This window comes from Leuciscus leuciscus (assembly GCF_965113295.1).
Source record: "Leuciscus leuciscus genome assembly, chromosome: 20".
Taxonomy (NCBI): Eukaryota; Metazoa; Chordata; class Actinopteri; order Cypriniformes; family Leuciscidae; genus Leuciscus; species Leuciscus leuciscus.
In genome coordinates, this window is record NC_138744.1 from 17,975,591 (window position 1) to 18,000,707 (window position 25,117).

The 25,117-nt window shown below is 39.1% G+C and overlaps 1 protein-coding gene across 1 annotated transcript; it reads left to right on the forward strand.

Moving 5' to 3' along the window:
- The first annotated feature begins 1,004 nt into the window (after positions 1-1,004).
- atp1a3b (ATPase Na+/K+ transporting subunit alpha 3b) lies at positions 1,005-24,577 on the forward strand. The gene is made up of 22 exons (XM_082149044.1): positions 1,005-1,312; positions 1,405-1,469; positions 14,193-14,309; positions 14,395-14,454; positions 15,515-15,718; positions 15,825-15,938; positions 16,018-16,152; positions 16,249-16,366; positions 16,452-16,720; positions 17,865-18,063; positions 18,159-18,403; positions 18,686-18,878; positions 19,288-19,600; positions 19,906-20,056; positions 20,173-20,341; positions 20,440-20,594; positions 20,715-20,838; positions 21,361-21,506; positions 21,612-21,742; positions 21,826-21,927; positions 22,923-23,014; positions 23,224-24,577. Exons 2-22 carry the CDS (start codon positions 1,464-1,466, stop codon positions 23,250-23,252), a joined length of 3,072 nt encoding a protein of 1,023 aa, XP_082005170.1. The 5' UTR covers positions 1,005-1,312; positions 1,405-1,463; the 3' UTR covers positions 23,253-24,577.
- The last annotated feature ends 540 nt before the right edge of the window (positions 24,578-25,117 follow it).

The following is a 25,117-nucleotide window of genomic DNA, read 5'->3' on the forward strand; positions in this document are numbered from 1 at the left end:
CAATGTAAATTGGTATGCAGTATAAAGCTATTCTTCAGTTAACCTGTTCATGAGACTGTACTAAGCTGTATTCAGCTTATAGCATTAAAGTAACAATAATTAAATGTACAAAGGTATGAACTTAACAAAGATGTTTGGTACAGGAGAGTAAAGGAAAGAGAAGAATAGATGGTAATAGAGAGTAACTTGTGTAGTTAAAATGAAGCATAGGAATAGATGTTTGCCTCAAGGGAAGCATTAGGCATTCTTATTTAAAGAAGCTACAATATATCATTTCATTATTCCAGTGTGAAAAAAAATCTACTACAAAACAGACATACACCACACATAATGAAGCGACCAAAACTGGTTGCATTACAATCAATCTGATAACTGCAATCAATATATATATATATATATATATATATATATATATATATATATATATATATATATATATATATATAAAATATATATATATTATCCAATTATATATATATAATTGATTGGATTATAATGAAGCATTATTATAAAACACTAAGATGTTATAGTATTAATGTATGAAAGTAACACAGTTTTTGACACGTTGAACATAGGTAGGTTTAAGGCCTAGCCTACTGCAGGGTCGACTATAGTACCGGTGTTCTCTGACAACAAATTTAAAACATATAATATTAAAAAAACACTGAAAGAAACAATATGCCAAACACGTTTACAATACAATAATCATGCAATCACACCGATTATGACTTAGCTTATATGACTAGTTAGTCCAATTTATAAAAAAAAAAAAGAGAGATTTTCTCAGAGAACACGATGATGCTGTGCGACTTTGGAATTCTGCATTACCGCAGGAGGAGCTTTGTCTGCATGCGATTGGTGGCTTGTACTTGCTGCCTGCGCGCTGGTTGGACAGATGATACGTCGATATTAAGGAGTGCGTGCGTCTATTGGCTGAGAGCGTAAATGTGGGCGTTTCTCATGAGGTACTCTTTTATGAGGTCGGTCGGAGAAGCGCATCTCTCACATCCACCGGCGCTTCTTTCCAGGCGGAGTGGTGCGGCAGCTGGCGGTGTCGCGGAAGGACACCAGAACATATAAGGCGGCAGTGCGGCTTCCTAGTTTCGCCGGCTTTAACGCAACTACCAAGAGCAGTGCACGAGACCGGCATCCCTGCGAAATGCCCTGCCTCGCAGTCAAATTTCATTGGACCATTTAGTTTGTCTGTATTTAATATTTACAAAGTTGTGCAGGTTCATTAACTTAATGTTGCAACGAATAATACCTTAATACATTGACGTGAAATCTACGCGCATTCGGTCCCTCAGCCGAGGTAAAGCAGTGAAAACTAAGTTTTAAACCAAGTATAATTATTCGTTTTTCTTAAGATCCTTTTTGATGACTGACATTCTCTCTTCGTAAAAGGCTGTCACTCTCTCCATCACTCTCATATTACCTGAAGAGAACGGACTGACTGCGCAACCATGGGGGTAAGAACGACACCTCTCTTTTACTGCATTATAGCAAACAGAAAAGGATAAAACCATTTCCCCATTTTCTTTAAAAATGTATCATGCATACCTTAAATCGTGAAAAATGCAGCGTCATGTCAGACATAAAAAGGAAGAATGACATTGACTTGTATGCTGCTTTCTAGACTGCGACACTGATGGAACAGGACGTTCTGTAATCATACGTTACGAATTATACGCTATAATTTTGAAATTGTTATAAGCCTATATGAATGGTCAGCATCAGATTCAATAGAACTGCTTTTATAAACTGTTAGAATGCTGTCGTAATAATCAGCGGATACGCATAATCGCAGATAAGGTTTTAGCTGTTATCTTAATTGAAAGCTTGTCGGTGTTTGAATGATAATATCTGGATGGTTATTTTAACCTTGACGAGACGGTTTAATCGGGTTATGCTAGTCAGAGACTCTCTAAAGGGCAACGCTGCGCAGTGCTGTCTTCGTCCCATGATTGTGTGATGTCTCTGCTTATTTCTGCTCAAAAGTATATTGTCAGGTTGTTTTACAGGTTTTAGGGCTGTTTGGGTACATCTGTGTGGGGTCCCCCCTCCAGCACCCCATTTAGCTATATCCCTCCGTCTGTAGGCTATTACTGACCGCAGCGCGCGACGCCTGTTCTGAACCGTTAATCCGGATGCTCTGAATGTGCATTTGGGTCATCTTTATGGACACAACCGGCATTGCTGGGTGTGTTTAAGTGACCGGTGTCCACACAGACGCACAGACACACACACCCCAGAGCCGGTCCATCGCTGAAGTCCACATGCGTCATAATGCGGTTACCGGGAATCTGTATAAAACCGGCTTATTTTCCTGCATCTGTGACATCACCGCGCGCGGGTAATCACTGACAAGGGCAGATTTAATAGATTCAGTTCTGAATAATCACTCGAAAGGTCGAATTTGAATTGCGGCTAATGGAGATTCGCCCAAGTAGCCTACAGTGTGTAACTGCATTGGGGTGAAACGAATGTCAGACTGAGTTGCGCATTTTGCCTCATCACCGGCGTGGTTTTTATCATGTTATATTCGGAATGACGTGGAGAGTAAAACTAGGTGCGTAGCGCAGTGAGAACGCCGGTGTTGAGCAGCTGATGATGTGCGTAGTTTATAGCTGTTGCCAGGGACACAGACAGATCTGCTAAAGCTGTTAACGCAGAATACTTAGCAACATCGCAGGACTGAATGTCACGGACGCGCTGCAGCGAATGCGTCAAAACTGACGACTAGCGGTGTAAGAGCAGGGCAAAAATGATTGCGCACACAGTTTTGTCAAGGATTAATCTGAGCGCTTGTGAGTGAGCTTAGTTAGTTAAATGGGGTGGAAGGTAACAGATATACTGGCGCAGATTTTTTAAGCTTGTTAGTTATCGGTTTGTTTAACGTCGCTGAGGCGTGCCGTGCCGGTTGCTGTCGCAGTGATGCTCGTGGCGATGCACCACCATCAGCATCCCAGCTGTTTTATTCCCTATAGGCCGCTTTCTGCGTCAAACACGAGGCGGAGCCACGCGAGTGGAAATTCCCGGTAGCGGCCTTTGATAGGCACGAGATGCGGATATGGAAAGCGAATAGATTAAATGAAGAAGTGACATTCATTGCGGTCGTGTTCAAATGTGCTCTTAAAGGGATAGTTCAGACAAAAATAAAAATTGTGTCATCACATCCTCATGTGGTTTCATCATCCTCACTCAGTCTATAATATTCTTCTATGGAACATAAATGATGAAGTTAGGCAGAATGTCAGTTTCAAACACCATTTACTTTGATAAAAAAAACCCTATATATATATATATATATATATATATATATATATATATATATATATATATATATATATATATAAAAGCAGCGAAAGTGAGTGGTGGCTGAGTTTGTCAGTCCATTTTTCCTATACCATTTCCATTTGTTATCCACAAAAGAAAAAAATTGTCTGACGTCGTCATACTCAGATTCTAGTCAGAATATGAGTCTGATACTGCTCCATTGGGCTGTGATTATGGGGCGTGTTTCAAACGAACCAGGAAAGAAAATGTCTTTGCACTCAATTGGATAGACCTACAACCAATCAGAGCACCGGAGTAAGTGACGTATGTTCTTCATTAAATTTTCCGATCGACAAATGATCGCGGTTCTCTGTTCCTCTTTAAAATTAATGCGCTGTCGATATCTTCTATAACAGACGTGGTGGCGGAATCTACACATCTCAATTCTCCAGTGGCAGTCATCTTTGTTGTAAACGAATTCAACCCAAGCGCTCTTTGGTGACGTGGATGATTATGTTACTGTTGATCATCTGTCCATCATCGTATAAAGCCCGCCCTGACAATTTGATTAGTCCGAACAGCTCTGGTTCGAGCATAGTCGTTCCACAACGGAAGTCCAGACTTCCTACCCGAACTTCCTGACCTAAAATGTTGTGGGCGGGGCTAAGTTCGGCTGGTATCCAGGCTAGGAAAAAAAAGTCTTTGGAGCAACATGACGTTGATTAAAGGGATACTTCACCGATTAGCATTAAGCTTTGTATCAGTACAAACCCGGGAGTATTTTCGAATAACCGTACTTCCCTCCCTCATGTCTCCCAGAGACGAGATTTCTGCATTGTGTGTCTGGAAAAAAAACTCAGATGACGCAAAAATCGTCATTTTGCGTCATCGGAGGCTTTTTTGGCCAGAGGCTGGAGACTACAGCCAGTAGTAGGAGCTAGTTCTGCATGTTTTCAACCCGCCCATAGGGGTTGGGATCTCACGATAAAATGGCGTCTTTTCAGTTTTGAGTCAACTAGTAGCCTAGTTGTATAATTTCTTCTGATACTGCCCTCTGTACCCAGTAGGCGTGGCTTGGGAGTGGCCTCGTAGGGCAGCGAAGCAAGTGCATTCTGGGAGTTGTCTTTCATCCACATGAGCCAAAAATAAAATTTCTGGCTTTTCTCAATCTAGAAGGCACCAACTTCTAAAATAATTTAACATTTCTACTACATAAATGACCCAATTTAAATACACATTCATCTTTCCAGCGGTGACCCCTTCAAGTTGCGCCCACTTCAAGTTGCGCCCACTTCAAGTTACGCCCCTTCAAGTTACACCCACTTCAGGTTACGCTCACTTCAAGTTGATCACTGTTTTTTCGACTTAAAGCAGCGCTGCACAGACCGGTCGGTGTATGACATCAAAGTACCGTGAGAGCAATTAGAGAACAGACAGTTCCGTATGCTCTCGCACGAGTTTAACATAAACTGAACATACTAGAATCGGTTAAACTGACTCTTATCTGTTCAAGAACCGAAATGCTTGTTTTGGTATACAGTAAAGCAAGCTGAAATCTGCATTAGTGCAAAGTATAATATAAATATATATTATACATATAAAATATATATTATTTATTTATTTAATTGGCAAATAAAATAATTTACTTAATAAATAGTTAAGTTTAGTTTCTTGCTAATTGGAAAGAGCAACTAGGCTTATGATAGCTTTATAGGGACACAAACACCTAGAAGAATGTCACAGCTTATTAAAATATGAATCAACTTGTATGCATGTAGCTAGTATAACATGGATTTAAAGGGATAGTTCACTTTGAAATAAAATTTTGGTATGTTTTAGCTTACCTCAAGGGCATCCAAGATGTAGGTGTCTTTTTTTCCGCAGTAGTTTCAATTTTGATATTTTTAGGTCAAACCGTTCTTGTCTGTCAGTCATATAATGCAGGTCGATGGTCACTGTTATATCGTTTTTACCTCCTGAACACAGCTGCGTCCAAATGATCTGAGAGCGCGGGCGGGTATAGATATATACACTAGATGTCGCATTGGCTACTGCGAAACCGTAGCCAATGAGACTTCTAGTGTATATTCTATACCCGCCCGCGCTCTCAGATCATTTGGACGCAGCTGTGTTCAGGAGGTAAAAACGATATAACAGTGACCATCGACCTGCATTATATGACTGACAGACAAGAACGGTTTGACCTAAAAATATCAAAATTGAAACTACTGCGGAAAAAAAGACACATACATATTGGATGCCCTTGAGGTAAGCTAAAACATACCAAAATTTAATTTCAAAGTGAACTATCCCTTTAAAATGTTCATGAGTGTGTCTATAATGAATATTAATTACTGGCAACGTAAAGCAATTAAAAATATTGTTTCATTAAGCTAAGAAAGATAGAGACCGAGAATACAACTGGTGGCATTACAGTATGTACATTTCCTCTTCAGACACATGACGATGCACCAGTAAGTACGTAGTATAGCCTATACACACTGCAGGTGAGTGCCTGGGGGAAGGGTTGTGCTGCAGCAGGGAGGGGGATGAACACAGATCCTGTTACATGTAATTAGCCTGGCTCAGCTTGTGTTTCCAGAGTGTGTGTGGGGCGGGTTACCTGGGTACCGATGGTACAGATAACGAGTGACCAAGGATGAGGACACAGAGGTGTCCATAATGTGGAACTATAATGCAATGATGAATACAATTTAGCAAAAAAAAATGTAAAGATGTATTTCATATTTTAAAAGTCAATGAAGTTTATGAAGTATAAATATTGAGTATATATATATATATATATACATATATATAGGCCTATATATATATATATATATATATATATATATATATATAAGTGAAATTATATAATAATAAATTATAAAGTAAGTATATAAAGTAAATATAAGTGATTTTTGTGTCTATGCAATTTATGTATTTATGAAGTCATTAATTTATAATTTACCCTAGATATAGATTGTGTTCTAAATTTGATAATGCATTAATAATGTAATTAATCTGTGTATGCCCTCTCCAAGCATAACTGAGCTAACATCCTGTATATATCCGGATGTTCATGTTTGTATTGAGCACATCAATAAATAGAGCATTTCATAGCTGCTTTTGTACTGATATATGACTCTTTACTATTGATATAACAGAAGCTTTTTAGCTAATTAACTCTCTGTTTTACATAGGAACTTATACTTCAATGGATTAATGTTATTGGACCATATTTAGGGGTATGAATGAGTTGTTGTAGGGTTTAAAGATGAAGTGTGTAATTTTTACTTTTTGTTTAAATTTTTATGTCAGCTTAAATGTGGCTTACTGATAGTTGTATCTGCATAAAATGACAGACTTCAGCTTTAAGTGGGTTGGATTGGATCTGTTAGGTCTCATTATCACATTCTGTCCACGGGACGTCTGTTAGTGGAGCGAATACTCAAGGTCAGATTACCCTCTCCTCGTCTTTCCCCAGTGTTGATGTAGTGTAACTGCCCCTTAGGTCAGAGCTGCTGTGATGCCGCTCCACCGGTGGGAACATGCATGGAGTGCCTGGTTCAGGTTCCACATGCACACCACATCATTTGTTAATGTGATCCTTTGTTGGTAGAGGAGCTGAGAAAGAACAGTCCATTCTGATCGAAGGAATTCTGTGGCACAGCTGACCATCGGCTCTTCTTTTAACTAGAGCTGTAATGAGCAATCAGTGCCAGACGTCAGAGAGAATGTGACTTAAGTACTGAGGAGAAGAGAAACTGTGTGTGTACAGTATGTCTGTGTGAAGACAGAATAAAGAAAGGAATCCTCAGACAACCCTTTTGAGACGTGAAGCATCTGTGTATCCTGCTGTGACTTAAATTTGGGGCAGTGATTTATTGTTCCAATCAAGAACATGCACAGATGCCCCACACTCTGGCAAAGCTGATTCGCTCAGTGGATGAAGTATAGACAGATGGAAGGATAGAATAATGGATAGAGAAGAACAGGAGGGGGGGTATAGAGGTAATACTTTAACAAGTAGGATTACAGATTTTTGTTTAAAGTGAAATTAAATTATATTGCAACAACTCCCCCTCTTTTCTATTTTTTCTTTTCTCCTTTAAATATGTGTGTGTGTGCTCGCATCGGGTTACATGACTATGGGTAAAGGAATGACATTTTCTCATAATTGGAATTATTTAATCTCATTATTCTTAATTAAGGATGCTTCTAAATTTTCCTATTTCTAAATCGTCTTCATTGTGTGCTTATACATCCCGAACGTGACAGAAGACCTGACCCAGGAAAGGATATATATTTTTCCTGCGTTTTTAGTTTAAGTTTTTGTGTTTCATTCCCCCCACAATGGACCTGCCCGCCATTCAACTCCTGTGCCTGGAGAAGCTGGACCGTCCGCTGGAGGACCCAGCGTTTTTAGATCTGGTGTGCCTTACACACTACTCTTGACTGCTTGCTCTGCATTTTTTACCGTGCTAGCCTCAGTCTCAGTCTAAGGCACGCCTGCCAGCAAACAGTCCCAGTGAGGATTTCGTCGCTTATGTGGTGTGGGTGCTGGTGAATAGTGGATCGGAGTTCACCATCGACCCCGAAGAGGACATCAGCAGTCCCACTCCAGACTCAGAGCCTAGCCAAACACGCTGTGTGGACATGACGCCAGAGCCCATCGCAGACGGAGAGTCATCGCAAGAAGAAGCGAATTGACAAACCATTGCCCCGGAGCCTAAATCTTACAACGCGCCTGACCAGGTGTGTGAGCCGGCAACATCATGTGCCCCCGAGGAAGTTATGGTGGAGTATGAGGGTATGGAGAGGAGCCCCGCCCACACTCCCGCCACAGAAAGGGAGTCGCTGCAGGACCAAAGTTTGTTGGTATTTGGCGAGGATGAGCCTCTAACCCCTGCTGATCCCACCCAGCCCTGCGCCCCGCTGCCTCTTTAAAACTCAGCCAGTCCCTCTGACCAGTCTTTGCTGTCATCCATCAACTCTCAGCTCCTCTCTGTGACGTGGCTCTACCTCGGGCCTTCCGTTATCCAGATCCTCCTGGGCGAGTGGATCCTCTGGCTCCGCCTCCAGCTGCTGATTCCGTCACTTCACCTCGGCTCGTCGCCCTGACTCCTATGCCTTGGCTCCTCCTTCCCTCGGCTCCACCAGGGACTATCGGCCTTATGCCTTCACCGGGCTCCCTGGTAACCCGGTTCCACCTCGGGGGGTCATCACTGCAGCTCCGTCCGCCTCTGAAGTCTTTGGGGTTGCTTGGTTCCATCTGCTCTTCGTCTGTGCCTAGGGCTCCACCACCATTGGCTACGTCTCCATCAGTCATCCCTATGGCTTCGTCAAGGAGATCTCCGCCATTTCTCTTCCTTCCCTCGACTAACCGTGGGACATCATCCTGGCTGGACTCTGGGTCCCCATCTGTCTCCTACTCCGGGCTCCTCCAACCATCATCGACACCCTGGTTTCTCCTTCTGCCATGTTCCTTGGTGTCCCATCCTCCTCCAGAGCCTCAATTTGGACTGTCAATGCGAGGTCGCACCTTTCCAGGAGGGGGCTCGATGTCACGTTATTGTTCTGGTTTGAGTTAGTTTAGTTTTTTTTGTCTTTATTAGTTTCTTTGGTTACTCATTTGATTAGTCATTTTGTTCAGCTGTTGCTTAATTAGTTCCCTTTGTTTGTTCCCTGTATATAAGTTTACTTGTTTCAATTGTGAGTTGTCCGGTCTCGTCAATGTAGACGTGTTGTTGCTAATTACACTGCCTTCATCTGTGCTATCCTGGTGGATTATATATTAAAGACTTTATTGGTGATTAATCTTCTTCATTGTGTGCTTATATACAACCCGAACGTGACAATTATAGAGCTTGACATAACTAGAAAAATGTATATTGATTTTAAAATGTTCTTGACTTTTTAATTTTTTTTATTTAAAAAAAAACAAAACATTTTTTAAAGATTTTGCCATGACTTTTCCAAGTCGAGAAATCACATTTTTAAAATACCCTCATTCCCTCAACCAGGTTCCAAGACCCTGAAAATAACAGTTGATGAGAGAGAAAATAATTTTTTTGTAGCTGTTTTAGCTTATTTTAAAGCTTGTTTTGTCTTATTTTAAATCATTCTAAGCAGGCATAAGTTTGTGTACACATAAAGAAGAAATTAAACATACACAATAAATAATTCATTTACATAAAATTTAATTATCATATAAATTCTCATTTTATTTGTAGGTACACAGATTTTGTTTATGTCTGGTATTTGCTTCAGTAAACTCCACAAAGTGAGTCTGGCTCTTTTGTGGAGGCAATTCAGGGGGAGCTAATCCCAGTTTGCCCGTAATCAGATTATTTAATCTGTACTTTAAAGCCCAGACCTAGCCTGGTCTACATCTCACGGCAAAACAGATGGCACATCAAGTTCACTTACACGCACACTCATTCAATCATAATCTGGATGAAGTGTTCAGTGTTATCTGCTCTTGAACAAGCACTTCATGACTCACCCCAGATTCGCGCACACAAATACACCCCCTTATGCCAGATCAAAAAGGCATTTTACTGGATGTATTGACATGTGTAAAAGTAACACACTCATAGTAATATATCACACACACCGAACAGTCCTCTGAGGGCAGTATTGATGTGTCTACTGCCATAACAGTGGTTTAAACACTTTTTGTACAGCTGTGCCGCTTGGAGATATTCATCAATAGCTGGACAGAGAAGACAAGATCTGACAGGGATTCCCAGAACATCCTCCCAAGATACAAGGATAAGCTAAATACAAGTAGATTGCTAAACCGCCCCAAGTTGTTTACTGCAGCTTTTTAGATGAAAAACGAAATGACTATAATAAAGTGAGATGAGCTCCTTAGAGAAAAAGGAGAAAGGAGTGATCTTGCTGGCAGATGTGCTTCTTCATGCTCTGTGAGCATCAGACTGGCCTGGCCATTCCATTGGCTCTGTATAGTGCCACATCTTAGGAACGCTTATATAATGCATAATCTTAATATTTAAATGATGTAAAATATGTAATGATTTCTATTTAGTGTTATTAACTGATGATATTTGATAACTTCCGATGGTCTGATGGTGGTTTCGTCATGGCTGCAAGTTACATGCTGTTCAGAATTTTGGGGTTGGTAAGAGGACTTACTGTATACTTACCAAGGCCGCATTTATTTGGTCAAGAATACAATAAAAAACTATATTGTGAAATATTATTACCATTCAAAACAACTGTTTTGTATAGTAATTTATTCAAATCCTGTGATGGAAAAGCTGAATTTTCAGCATCATTACTCCAATGTTCATCAAAAATATTGATGACTGCACAGATTTTGGCCAAATATAATTCTCTCTAGAAAAAAGGATCTCAATCTTTTTTACTTCAACCCCCCACTCCCCCGAACTTCTTCATTGTCCACAACAATATTTTTATCCCCCTCCCCCCACTCACAATTTTTACCCCATATTATATTTTAGAGCTTGGCATATCTAGAAAGATGTAAATCCATTATAAAAATAACCAAATAGCAATACATATCCTGCTTTTAGTTGTTTTATCTTATTTTAATACTTGTTTTGTCTTATTTTAAATAATTTAAAGTCATCCTGGTTGAGAACTGCTGGTCTAGAATGATAATAAATTATAAATATCACCTGCAACAATATAAAATATGAAAGGAAAGAAAAATAATAACATAGTTTTCATTAATCAAAACTTTCTCTCTTTTGCAAAGTCTACCTCAGTCACTCTGTCTAAACTTATGTAGGATATATAAGTCCCTGGGCTCCACCACAGCCACACACTTTTTATTCTCTTTGTGCGTCTTACTCTTTAGAATGTGATGCAGACTGAATGAGTGCATCAGTTTCAAGAGCATCAATAGCTTATGAGAAGAGTTCAGGGAACGGACCTCATGCAGCACCAGAGACTGTGTGTAGGTGTGTGTGTGTGTTCTGAATCAGTCAGTAGAAACGTCAGTGTGCTGGCGTGTAATTCCATCCCATCAGCTCTGGTTCTCTTACAGAGCAGTACTGTATGTTTTTCTCACACAGTTGGTAACTTTACCACATGAGCACAATTATATCAGGAATTAGATAACCACTGTTACCGCTTAATGACACACACCTAAGACTTCCAACAACATTTATCTCAGAGGAAGTCTCAGAGGAAATATACCATCAGAAGTTTATGTAGGATGTCTAAAATGTTTGATATTCTTCACAATAAGCCAACAAAACATGAAAAAATATGAGGACAAATAATTCAATTTAAATAATTTAATTATTAAACTAAGCACATTTTATAAACAGCATATTTAAACAATTTAAAAAATATATATTTTCAGGCATCTTCCCAATAGCTGGTGTGGTTTGCGCCCTGATCTTCCTCATTTTCTCAGACCCTCTGTCGTCTGACAGTGAATCTCTCAACATGAGCTTAACTCAAAGTAAATACTATCTGATATCTTTTCCAAAATTGCTTCAGGCTTGTTTGTGAGAGAACGAGAGCGATCTTCTCTGATTTCCTGTTCTTTTGCCGCAGTGCAGGTATCATTGCAGATGTACATTGCACACACACACACACACACACACACACACACACACACACACACACACACACACACACACACACACACACACACACGTGTTTTCATGTTTTATGGGGAATTTCCATAGACCGATTTTATACTGTACAAACAGAAAGCTTTCTGCAATTTTACATTTTGAAAAAAATTATCATTTAGTTTGATTTATAAGCTGTTTTCTTCATGGGGAGTTGGGGGCCAAAATAAATGTCCCCACAAGGTAAAAAAAAAAACTTGACATTTGGTCCCCGTAACGTAGGGAATACCAGGTACACACACATCAAAAGACACACATCTACCATAAAAACATAAAATGTATAGCATAAAAGTGTAACCTATTTCATAGTATACTCAATTTTTTATTTATTTTTTTGCTTTTGAATCTATTTTCCTCTGTACACCTCTCTCATTCAGATTTTTCCAACTCTCATTTCTTTCATCGTTCCCTTTGTTCTTTGTGTGTATTCAACTGTATGTTTGCAGTGTTTCCATGTGCGTGTCATCAGCTTTCACACTTTTAGCCACTTTCACCAAGCCAAACTCAAAAAGACCTACTATAGATGTGCTTCTATATTAGTGATAAGATGTTTCATCTGTAAGATCAGTGTGAGCTGATAGGGTAATCCTCACTTTCTATTCGCTTAATTATTTAGTGGTGTCACCTACCGCACATGCACTCGCTTTTGTCACAGGATCTGTGGTGTGCTGTGCAGGTTGGTTAGAAGGTCGCCTTTGCGTGTGTGTGTGTGTCCGGTTGGTTTTGGGCAGGTGGTGTCGTGCTGAGAGTCATCAGACATTAAATGCAGCCGCTGACGGTGACAAGCTCTCACACCGAGAGAGCAGCAGGTCAATATCTAATTACCCCACAGGAAGTGCCAAATATTCCTCTATCTCTCCCGTTTTCTCTCTGCTAATCTCTCTCTCTTTGGATATCTCACTTAGTCCGCCAGCTTTCTGTCAGTCCCCACCCCCGCATGTTCCTCTCTCTTTCCATCTGTCTCCTGTTCTGTTTCTCCTCTTTATCCATCCATCTTCATCTCTCACATTCTCATTATTTTTTTAATAGGTATCATCACCTGGCTGCATGCTTGAGTCTGCGCCTTTCAGTCTAAAGCAGGCATGTCAGCTGACCATAGACATGCAGATATAAACCTCAGTCAAATTTCGTTTTGTTTTTCCTGTGTTTTACGTCACAGTTTGAATTTGCAAGTTTAATCAAAAGAGATAGGTCTGGTTCGGATTGCTCTTAAGACCCCCAAGGCTCAATAGTTTCTGATATTCTGATACATTATAGATGTATTAAAAACACTCTATTTTTTAATTTGCACAGATATATTGCGTAGTTTTGATCATACTCTCATAATTAATGAATCGGCCTGGTTCTTTCCATATATTGACCAGCAGGGGGCTCTCATCCAGAACATCATGTGAGAGTGCAGGGTCTTGCCTCAGTAATTTCCTAGAAGGGGTTTCACTCTTCACATATCAACAGTGCTACAAGAATAGTACTTTTCTCCCTAGAGGAAGGCATGCTGGTAGTTCTGGAAGCTCAGTATTGATCAGCCTGTGTGGACAGATGATACTCGGTTTCCCGCTTTAATGATGACAAAAATAGCACCACCCGAGAGTCTCACGGGAGCCATCTTGGCTCTGCGCTCTGTGCTGCGGTATCATAGGATTACACACGCAGCCGACAGAAACAGAGGGTTTACAGAACAGAGTGAATAATGATAGTACACTGAAAGGTCAAAATCTGGCCATGACAGAATAATTATCTAGAGGTTATATATTTTTAATTAGATAAAAAATAATCAGCCTGTAAAAAAAAAAAAAAAAAAAAAGGAATATCTCTCCAGAGTCTGAAATTTGATATCTGACTTCGTTTAGATAAATAACAAAGTGTAAAGAATCTGATTTAAGTTGTTTTTGAAGCTCATGAACTCCACGTTTTAGACTTTCATCTCACTGTGATCTGAAACAGACACATATTCAATCTAATCAGAGTGTTTTTGATGAAAGAGTTGTGTCTCTGTGTGATGTCACACTGTTAATGTGAACGTAAGGAAGGACGGAAGATCTGTATTCCTTCAGCAAATTAAATTAGCTTTATTTGACCTCTTTGAGGTGACCACACCGTAAAGAGAGCAAGAGGGAGGTTTATGTTTAGTCACCTCATGATCCACCATCTACCAGACAAGTGTTCAAACCAAAAGCAATATTAGTTCAGAGTAAATTACTTGAAATGATCTTCATTATGATCTTACAGTGGTGGTGTTGATTAACTGATTATTTTCTCTCTCCTGTATCATTTTTGTTTTAGTATGGACGATCGGATAGTTACCGCGTGGCCACCACGCAAGATAAAGATGAAAAAAGTTCTCCAAAGAAGAAAAAGGGAGTAAAAGATCTTGATGAACTGAAGAAAGAAGTTCCCCTGGTAAGAATCCCACTAGAAAAGTAGCGTGTTTTTAGCCATTTTGCCTTTTACTTTGTTAAATGTCCCTTTTTAACTTCCATTTCAGACGGAACATAAGATGTCAATTGAAGAAGTATGCCGGAAATTTCAGACGGACATTGTTCAGGTAAACTCACACATTATTTAGTGTTTGCTAAAACCATGTTTCCATGTTTTCTAAATTCCCCCTTTTATAATTAGAAAGCCAATGTGTGTAATTGATGTTAAAATATTATAATAGTGCAGGAAATACTCACTTTAGTTTAAGTTTATGAACACATCATTTGTCTGGGGAATGGCTGTTGTGTTGTGATGCACTTCTCTTTATTGACCACTAGGGAGCACCACACTCTGTATAGTACATTGGTTCTCATACTTTTTGTAGGATATTTAGGAAAACTCTGGTACTTCTGCTGTGGCCATATAGCGCTTTATACAATACAGATTGTTTCAAAGCAGCTTTACCGGGATAAACACGAAAATAATGATTCAATGATGCAGTTCAATTCTGTAAAGTAGCCCCTAAAGGAAAATAGCGTCATTGCTCAGCAGAGGTCAGTTCAGGGTTGATTTAGCTCCGTTCAATAACTGATCATCAACGTAATGATGTCAGAGCTGCTTGTTTTCAAACTTTTTATTAACAGAAACTAGTAGTGTCCATAGATGACGCTTGATGATTCAAGACGTTTAATTAACTGTATGTTCTTCAATAAAAACAACAGTTATTGACGTAAAGAAATTTCAGAAAAAACTGATTGTTCGAATTTTAAGTTAGATAATAAAAAATAAAAAAGTATTTATTTATTAAATATATACTTTTACATTTTTTTTATTTAATTAAATAAACAAATTTAATAGCACATCATTTGTCTTGGGAATGACTGTTGTGCTGCACATCTCATTATTGACCACTAGGGAGCACCATATTCTGTATAATACATTGGTGTTAGTTTATTTATTTAGTTATTTAATATTACTTAATTTTTTTGATAAAAATTCAAGTCATCTTGTGGTCTTCTTGGAAGATTACTGAGGTCCCCTGATTGACAACCCTTGGTATAACAGACCCTTAGTAGTACACAGCATACATGATATGTTCACACTTTGAGTTCTTAAAATAAAACTGAATGTGTATTAATAGTAACTTTTGCTAATGGTTAATTTTTACAATGTTCTCTCTGCAAAAGGGTTTAACTAATGCAAAGGCCAGAGACTATCTGGTGAGAGACGGGCCAAATGCTCTGACCCCGCCGCCCACAACACCTGAGTGGATTAAATTCTGTCGTCAGCTGTTTGGAGGTTTCTCCATCTTGCTGTGGACCGGAGCCATTCTCTGCTTCCTGGCCTATGCCATTCAGGCTGCCACCGAAGACGAGCCGGCTGGAGATAATGTTCGTATGGGTCACATGCCAGCACCCTGCCACATATGCCTTTTCAGAGAATCTGCATTAAATATGATTATGATAACTGAATGTGTCTTCTCTGGTCTCCTTTCAGTTGTACCTGGGAATCGTGTTGTCTGCTGTGGTCATCATCACTGGCTGCTTCTCCTACTTCCAGGAGGCAAAGAGCTCCAAGATCATGGAGTCCTTTAAAAACATGGTGCCACAGGTACTGGGAACATTCCATGCAAAACGTAAGACACAGAAACACAGAGAAACAGTGAGTTGAAACGAAACTCTGTCCACAGCAAGCGTTAGTGATCCGTGAAGGCGAGAAGATGCAGATCAACGCTGAGGAAGTGGTAGCAGGTGACCTGGTGGAGGTCAAAGGTGGAGACCGAATCCCAGCTGACCTCAGAATCGTCTCTGCTCATGGCTGCAAGGTACGTGGTTTATAAACCTCAGTCATTTGTCAAGAATCTGTGAAACCTGTGGTGCGACCCTATTGGACAATTGTGTGTCTTTGACATCATTCGTAGGTGGATAACTCCTCCCTCACTGGCGAATCAGAACCTCAGACAAGATCACCTGACTGCACTCATGACAACCCCCTGGAAACCCGCAACGTTGCTTTCTTCTCCACTAACTGTGTGGAAGGTACGGGATTTACTACAGTGTTGAACTGGTCTATCTACATAAAAGTCAAGTTCAGAAGTGTGACTTTTTTCTGTTTTGCTGTTAGGCACTGCTCGTGGTATTGTGGTCTGCACTGGTGACCGCACCGTGATGGGCCGCATCGCCACGCTGACCTCAGGACTGGAGACAGGGAAAACCCCCATCGCCAAGGAGATCGAGCACTTTATTCACATCATCACAGGCGTTGCTGTCTTCCTGGGACTGTCTTTCTTCGTTCTGTCAATCATTTTGGGATACTCCTGGCTGGAGGCCGTCATTTTCCTCATCGGAATCATCGTCGCTAATGTGCCTGAGGGTCTGCTGGCTACTGTCACTGTGAGCACATGCAGTCGTCTAAGCATTTGAATACTGTTCAGAGGGTTGGGAGCCAAGAATCAAAAATATACAGTGCAACCAGTGTAGTCCGATTCCGAAGTGAATGACACCCTGTTCTTTTTAGTCAATCAAAAACATTCAGCATGACCAGGTTTTTTAATTTCTTAACAAATTACTCTTATGAACCCTTTTAGTGAATCAAAAAGCTTATCCAGGTTAATCCGATTTCCAAGTGAACGACTCTCATAACCCGGTTCTTTTTAGTGCATCAAAACTTACAATGGATTTGTAATAGTGCTATCAATAGATTACAATTTTTAATTGCGATTAATAACACCCTTTTGTGCGATTAATCGTATATCGTGAAATTAAGCATATATCATGTATCTTGTTTGACACGTTTATTTTGTCATAATTTGCTATATCCAACAAAGCAAACTATCAGATTGAAGGGTGATTCTCACAAAACTGTATTTTCTGCAAGCTTTTTTCAAGGTAAATTTCCAAAAAAGGACACTTGGAGACTCCAAAATGTCCAAATGATATAAGGAGTCCATATAATTCATAAATTTATGCACACCAAAGCACACACAGAAAAAAACATTACAGAATAAAACATTTCAGAATTCAGTGTACAGTATGTGTTCAGTGTAACAGCAAAGATTAAAGTAGAAATTTAGGTTAGAATAGAAATGTCCACCTACCAGGGTTACAGGTGCTTGAGGCATTGTAGATGCGCAGTGTGATAAACTCCTGACTCCCAAGATCATCTAAATCACGTTAATGATGCAATTCCGTGTGCTTCATTAATTTATTTGCGTTATTTGCGTTAATTTATTTTAACATGCTAAGGATTTTGAATTAATCGCATGTTTTAATGTGTTCAGCCCTAATTTATAACAGTTATTGGATTGCATTTATACTGCATCTAAAAAGGCTCTGAAAAGTCAGTAAAAAAAGTATGTTAACACCTTTTGCAATAATTGTTTTAAATGTATTTATTAAAATTATAAATTCATAATCATTTGACAATCAAATTTTTTTCAAATATTTCTTCCTTTATTTGATTTAAACAAATTGGAATGCATTGTAAATTCCTTAATGTAATTGAATTAATGTCTCTCTATTGTCTCTTTAATCTCAGGTGTGTCTCACTCTGACGGCTAAGCGTATGGCTAAGAAGAACTGCCTGGTTAAGAATCTTGAAGCTGTAGAGACACTAGGATCCACCTCAACTATCTGCTCGGACAAGACTGGAACATTGACCCAGAATCGAATGACTGTCGCACACATGTGGTTTGACAACCAGATCCATGAAGCCGATACCACTGAAGATCAGTCTGGTTTGTTCCTTTCTTCTTACTCGGAGACTGATGATAATTTTGTCTTTATGACACCAATTCTTCTTTTCAGAGTCTAAGTTGGTCTCTCTTTGCAGGTGCTTCATTTGATAAGAGCTCCGTGACATGGGTGTCTCTGGCCCGTGTGGCAGCGCTGTGTAACAGGGCTCAGTTTAAGGCAGGACAAGATACTTTGCCCATCCTAAAGAGGGACGTGGCGGGTGATGCTTCTGAGTCCGCCTTGCTTAAGTGTATCGAGCTGTCCTGTGGCTCAGTCAGGAGTATGAGAGATAGGAACAAGAAAGTAGCCGAAATCCCATTCAACTCTACCAACAAATATCAGGTTTGTCATCAGTTATTGATTTTCAAAATCAAACAGCAAACAGAGTTATGATCAGTGGAAGAGGTTCAACAACCAACCAATAGCATTTCAACACTCCATAAAATACACCAAGTGTGGATAATAAAGTGTCTGGAGCATCTCTGCAGCATGTCAAAATAAAATACTTGGTGTAATTGTGAGCTTAGTCATGTAACCCTAAAACTGAAAGTACCAGATATGAAAACAGTGACTAGCATTACCACAAACAATTTCCTCTTATCCATCTTTTCCATATTTCCCCAGCTGTCCATCCATGAGACGGAAGACCCCAACGATAACCGTTACCTGTTGGTGATGAAGGGCGCACCAGAGCGCATCCTAGATCGTTGTTCCACCATAATGCTGCAGGGTAAAGAGCAGCCCATGGACGAAGAGTTGAAGGAGGCCTTCCAAAATGCCTACCTGGAGCTTGGAGGACTTGGAGAGAGAGTGCTGGGTGAGTCTGGAATAATCAGTTCTGATTGGTCAATCAAAGCATTCTTGGTCAAATATTTTGCATAATGGCCGCTAAACTGTATAATTGATCGTTGTTCCTTTTCTACACTTTGATAGCACTCTAGTCATCTTTCTTCATTAAAATATTTAATTTCATTGTACTTATTCATTTGGTCAGTGGCTATGTAATAAGGAGGATAAAGTACAGATTATTATATGGTTATATAAAATAACCGCCGTAAAATTGAGTATATATAAAAGTATTTACACTACTGGTCAAAAATTTAAAAAAATATAGATTTTTTTTGCCATCAGTGGAATAAATAAAATATATAATAGAAAACAATATCACTGTTGTTTATTATAGTATAAAATAATAAAAAATGTGTAAACTTGCCTCCTTTCCACAGGATTCTGCCATATCTTAATGCCCGAGGACCAGTACCCAAAAGGCTTTGCCTTTGATGCAGATGATGTCAATTTCCAGACAGACAACCTTTGCTTTGTGGGACTGATGTCAATGATCGACCCACCCCGTGCTGCCGTGCCTGACGCTGTAGGAAAGTGCCGTTCTGCGGGAATCAAGGTCATCATGGTGACAGGAGATCACCCCATCACTGCCAAGGCCATTGCTAAGGGTGTGGGCATCATCTCAGAGGGTAACGAGACTGTGGAAGACATCGCTGCCCGTCTCAACATCCCCGTCAGTCAAGTCAATCCCAGGTAAATCTGGGACCAGCACTGTAAATGCACACAGCAACTCAACATGCTTTAAAGGTTGTGGTCACAGCAGAATTTTGCAAGCAAAAAAGGATCCATTATGATGGATGAAGCACAGCTTACACATAAGTCGCTTTCAAACCAAGCAGCTTGCCTGTTGGTCAACGTTGAAAATATGCATGACCATTTTGCGAAATCTGCGTGGGCATATCTGTCGCCCTCATGCAAAATTTCTAATCAAGTGGATTACTATTGAAATGAATTGCATAGTATTGTATTTATTTGTGTTTTTTGTTTGTGTGTTTTAGGGATGCCAAAGCTTGTGTGATTCATGGAACAGATCTGAAGGACTATTCTCAGGAGCAAATAGATGAAGTTCTGCGGAACCACACTGAGATTGTGTTTGCCAGGACGTCTCCTCAGCAAAAACTCATCATTGTAGAGGGTTGCCAGCGACAGGTAAATGCATATACTAGCATTCAATATGGTTTATGATCTTTTGTCATTTCAATAATGTCCTGATTTGACCTTTCATTCTTTCCCTTTTCTCCTCTGTTTCTTTTTCTGTCACTCAGGGGGCCATCGTGGCGGTAACAGGCGATGGTGTGAATGACTCTCCAGCCCTGAAAAAGGCTGATATCGGTGTCGCTATGGGCATTTCAGGGTCTGATGTGTCTAAACAGGCCGCTGACATGATTCTGCTAGATGATAACTTTGCCTCAATTGTCACTGGAGTAGAAGAAGGTGAGTAAGACAATAAGGAGACTAGTGAATTGGAGTGCATGGGAGGACAGGACTGATGTTGTCAAACAGGATGTGTAAATCCATCTCTCCCCTTGCAGGCCGACTCATCTTTGACAATTTGAAGAAGTCTATTGCGTACACCCTGACCAGCAACATCCCTGAGATCACCCCCTTCCTGTTCTTCATTATCGTCAATATCCCTCTGCCACTGGGCACCATCACCATCCTCTGTATCGACCTGGGAACTGACATGGTAAGCACTCTCGCACTCTCACACTCGACATTCAGCCTTCTTACAGACACCTATATACACACAAACATGAATAAAATGTTTACCCTTACACAAAAATCTACTTTCTGTCCACCTCCATAGGTACCTGCTATTTCTCTAGCTTATGAGGCTGCTGAGAGTGACATCATGAAGAGGCAGCCCAGGAACCCTCAGAGAGACAAGCTTGTGAACGAGCGTCTCATCAGCATTGCTTACGGACAAATTGGTTAGTCTTGTACCACTTTGAAACTTTAAAAATGTGAGTTCCAGGCCTGGAAATGTCATGGTAATTAACAAAAATATATTCTGAAATATGAATATAGTTTTTGTTTCTTGTTATGCTCTAGATATTTAATTATCCATCTAGAAATTGCTCTTTTTGAGTGCAGTTTCTATAAAATGATCGATTTGTTATCCAGTTATCGTGACAGAGAGGACATGGAAAATATATATACACAGACATATATACAATATATATATAGAGAGAGAGAGAGAGAGAGTCGGTGGCATTTTTTGAAAAAACAGCCATTTGAACAGATGTATTTACAGATTTATTTTAGTGCCAAAAATAAAACTAGAAAATATGACAAACAGCAATAAAATAGCATTTAACTATCATATTGTTTTGTAAAATTATTTTAATACATGTTTGTTATTATTACTTTATATTATTTTCTCAAAAGAGAAACAAATATTGTGTAGGCATCTGTGCAGAAAAAGTAAGCATATGTTGTGTATGTGTGTGTAGGAATGATCCAGGCTTTGGGTGGTTTCTTCGCCTACTTTGTGATTTTGGCTGAGAATGGCTTCCTGCCCTCACAGCTGGTGGGTATCAGACTCAACTGGGACGACCGCTCGCTAAATGACCTGGAGGACAGTTACGGACAGCAGTGGGTGAGTATTTTGTGTTTTATTATCTTGTGACATCATAAGTGTATAAACGTCATACAAGTCTCAGAGGTCCCTGCATGTATAAGATGTTGTGTTCGTGTTCCACAGACATACGAGCAGAGGAAGATTGTTGAGTTCACATGTCACACAGCGTTCTTTGTCAGTATTGTGGTTGTACAATGGGCTGATGTCATTATCTGCAAGACCAGACGCAACTCAGTATTCCAGCAGGGCATGAAGTGAGTTCAGGAAGCTTGTGTGCAGGAAGTTTGTGTTTGTATTCATTAGAGCATTTGATGTAACTGTGCTTGTCCATTTACAGGAATAAGATTCTGATCTTTGGGCTCTTTGAAGAAACAGCTCTCGCTGCATTCCTCTCATACTGCCCGGGCATGGATGTGGCCCTCAGGATGTACCCGCTCAAGTGAGTTTAACACACACGTGCGCAAATTCATATGTGGAAATAATTTTACAAGCACACATCCAATTCCACCTTTGGTTCTCTCAAAGACCAATGTGCTTATCTCCAAAGGACAAAGTTTATTTATTTTTTATTGTATTCAGCAAGGACACAATAAATTAAAGTGGCAGTAAAGGATTTATAAAAAAAAAAATCTATTTAAAATAAATTATGCACTCTGTACAGGAGTAAAAATGTATCACATTTTCCAAAAAATAAAAAAAAATAAAAAACAGTTTTCAACATTGATAATAATATAAGAAATTGTTCTTTAGCATCAAATCATCATATTAGAATGATTTCTGGAGGATCATGTGACAATGAAGACTGAAATAAAGGCTGCTGAAAATACAGCTTTGCCATCACAGGAAAAATCTAATTTTGACCATTTACTGTCATCACTGTTCATGTTTCCTGAATACCGAGCATCAAAATTCATAAATGTAATATGAAAATGAACATTCAATGCATTGATTATGGATTTAATAATAATATTAAAACTTTAATAATATATTAAAATGGTTAGTAGTATTATTCACAATGTATTATGCATTAATTTCTTATTCAGAATACAATTATTGAACTGTTTCAATCAATTATTGAAGGTAAAATCTTGTGTACTGTTTTAGTCAAAATGCCAATATGGTGGAAACTGTCCTTTCAAATAATTTTATGTCTTTATAATTAAAAAAAATATAATTTCAATTCTTACCAAAATAATCGAATCAAACTGAAACGGATTCAGATTTAATGATTCATTTCATTAGTAAAGAATCTACTTGAATTATTAGGTTGATAATGAATACACATGTGAACTACATGACCTTAAATTGATGCTACATACTGTATACAAATGTTAAAATTTCTATTTCTGCTACATGAAGTATATGTATATGGTACTTATAAGTATTCTGCTATTTAAAATGGTCTCTCTCCTCATTTGTCTCTCTCATCCTTAGGCCGAGCTGGTGGTTCTGTGCTTTCCCATACAGTTTCTTAATCTTTGTGTATGATGAGGTGCGAAAGCTTCTCCTGCGCCGGAACCCCGGTGGTACGTGTTCCCCTCTACTGCCTCAAAGACACACACTCAGAATTACACACTTCTTATGAGTATGTCTTGTATAAAGTCCCAGAATTGGGTCATTAAGGGTCTTTGTTTGAATTAGGGATACAGTAAAACACTATTCAATCAAAAATTATGAATGAAAACGTCAGAATTTCTCAAAGTGATTCCCTCTCTTTTTCTGTCTATTTTTGCAGGATGGGTGGAAAGGGAGACATACTATTGATCAACAAATCTTCTTTATTCACATTCCTACATCTTCCATTTTGTTCTACTACTTCTCTACCCAACCGAGATGCACAACCATCCTCTCCCGCCCTCCTTTCAAAGAGACAACAGCTTTAAGCCAATAGCACGTCTCTCCCCAAAGAGGAAACCACAAAACACCATCCAGACTCTCGCCCATCCCCCACATTTCCTATAATACTCTTTGCATGTATTTTCACACGGCTGTGTACATAAAGTCTGCTATATATCTAAAACAGGCAGCTGCATAATCATTATGTAGATTCGAAAGGAGCTTTTGATGCTAAAAAAAGGGAGTATGTACGCTCGCCTATTAAAAAAGTCCGTCCCTCCTCCGATCCTTTACATCCATGCCTTTTCCCTCGACCTGTCCTCCAGTCACACACGGATACACAGATCACACAAAACCTTGTCGGATCCCAATGCACACACTAGACTCCGTTTAACATAGTAACTTTCACTATTTCATTAATACTTTTGCTTCTTAGGACATTTCATGTTGTTTAATCTCTAACGGAGGCGGTTCGGCGGCTTTTTCATTTTTATTTCTGTTTTTAATTCGTTTGATTGACATTGGTATCCTCTCTCACTCTCATTGACGTTCGCTCTCTGTCTTTGTTTGTGTGCTTGTTTGTCCGCTACAATAACCCTGAATGTTCCAATACACTCTCAATCTCCGTGTTTTAGGGAAAATGTAAAGAATACCACATCTGATTAAAGAAATGAAGACAAATCTTGGAAAATAGAAACACTGAAAAACCATAAAAATGATTCTCTTGTATGTTTTAACTCATATGACTGAAACACACAGGCAGTTTCCTATCAGGTTTTGCACAGCAAACTAGTATGATGTTGAACAGCGTCTATGGAATAAAATCCACTGCCGTCACGGACCTAAACACACCAGGTTTTATTGTTTCCCAGTTAAACTTGCTGTTTTGGCACATTAACTGGTGAATGTAGATTTCAATGTTCATCTGTCATATCACATCCGAATATCTCACTTGAGAAACAAATTAGATCCAAACTTTACAATTGAGCCTGGTGTGTGCGGGCTCCACCGCTGGTTTGTCAGAAGATGCCATCGATATGAAGCAGTATTGGGTCACGTGGTCTGTTTGTGCGTGAGTGTCTGCGTGTGTGTGTTTGATGATGGAAAATGAGTGTGCTGCTGCAGTCGGCCCATTGCCTGTTCTTATGACAGACATGTGGATGTTGAGACTAAAGACAAAAGGACAAAACTACTGGTAGAATCATGCATATGAAAGGTCAAATCCAATAAAACATCTAGTACATTTAATACTACCAAGTGATGCCTGACTCTTCATTTTCCACATTTCTTACTGCTTCAAATATCGAACTAAACTATCCTCTGCAAGTTTGTGTGTGTGAGAGAGAGAAAACTTCAAGAATTGTAATGAGATAATTAAGAATGAAAACAAAATATAAAAATGAAACCTATTTCAATATATTAATTATATCATAATATATATAAATAATACTAAATTAACTACTAAATGCAGATAATAAAAGTATTTTTAAACCTTTTTTTTTTTTTTTACATTGGACCATAAGTCTAATCTCATATTTCTTTACATAGTGATATTTTATTTTACCGTGAGTAGTTGTGTTCCTAGTTTTTGATAAGGAGGGCATATAATGCAACCCATATGCGCATCTCCTGGACTACCAATAGAAATGAATACTTCAATGATGACATCCACAACAAAAGGTTTAAACATTTTTTTTCAAAAGTTTAACCCTATTTATCTTTTCTATTTTGAGAGATCATTTTAATCGCTCACAAAACACTTAAGTATCCATAATTTGTCCTTTCCTAGGTTT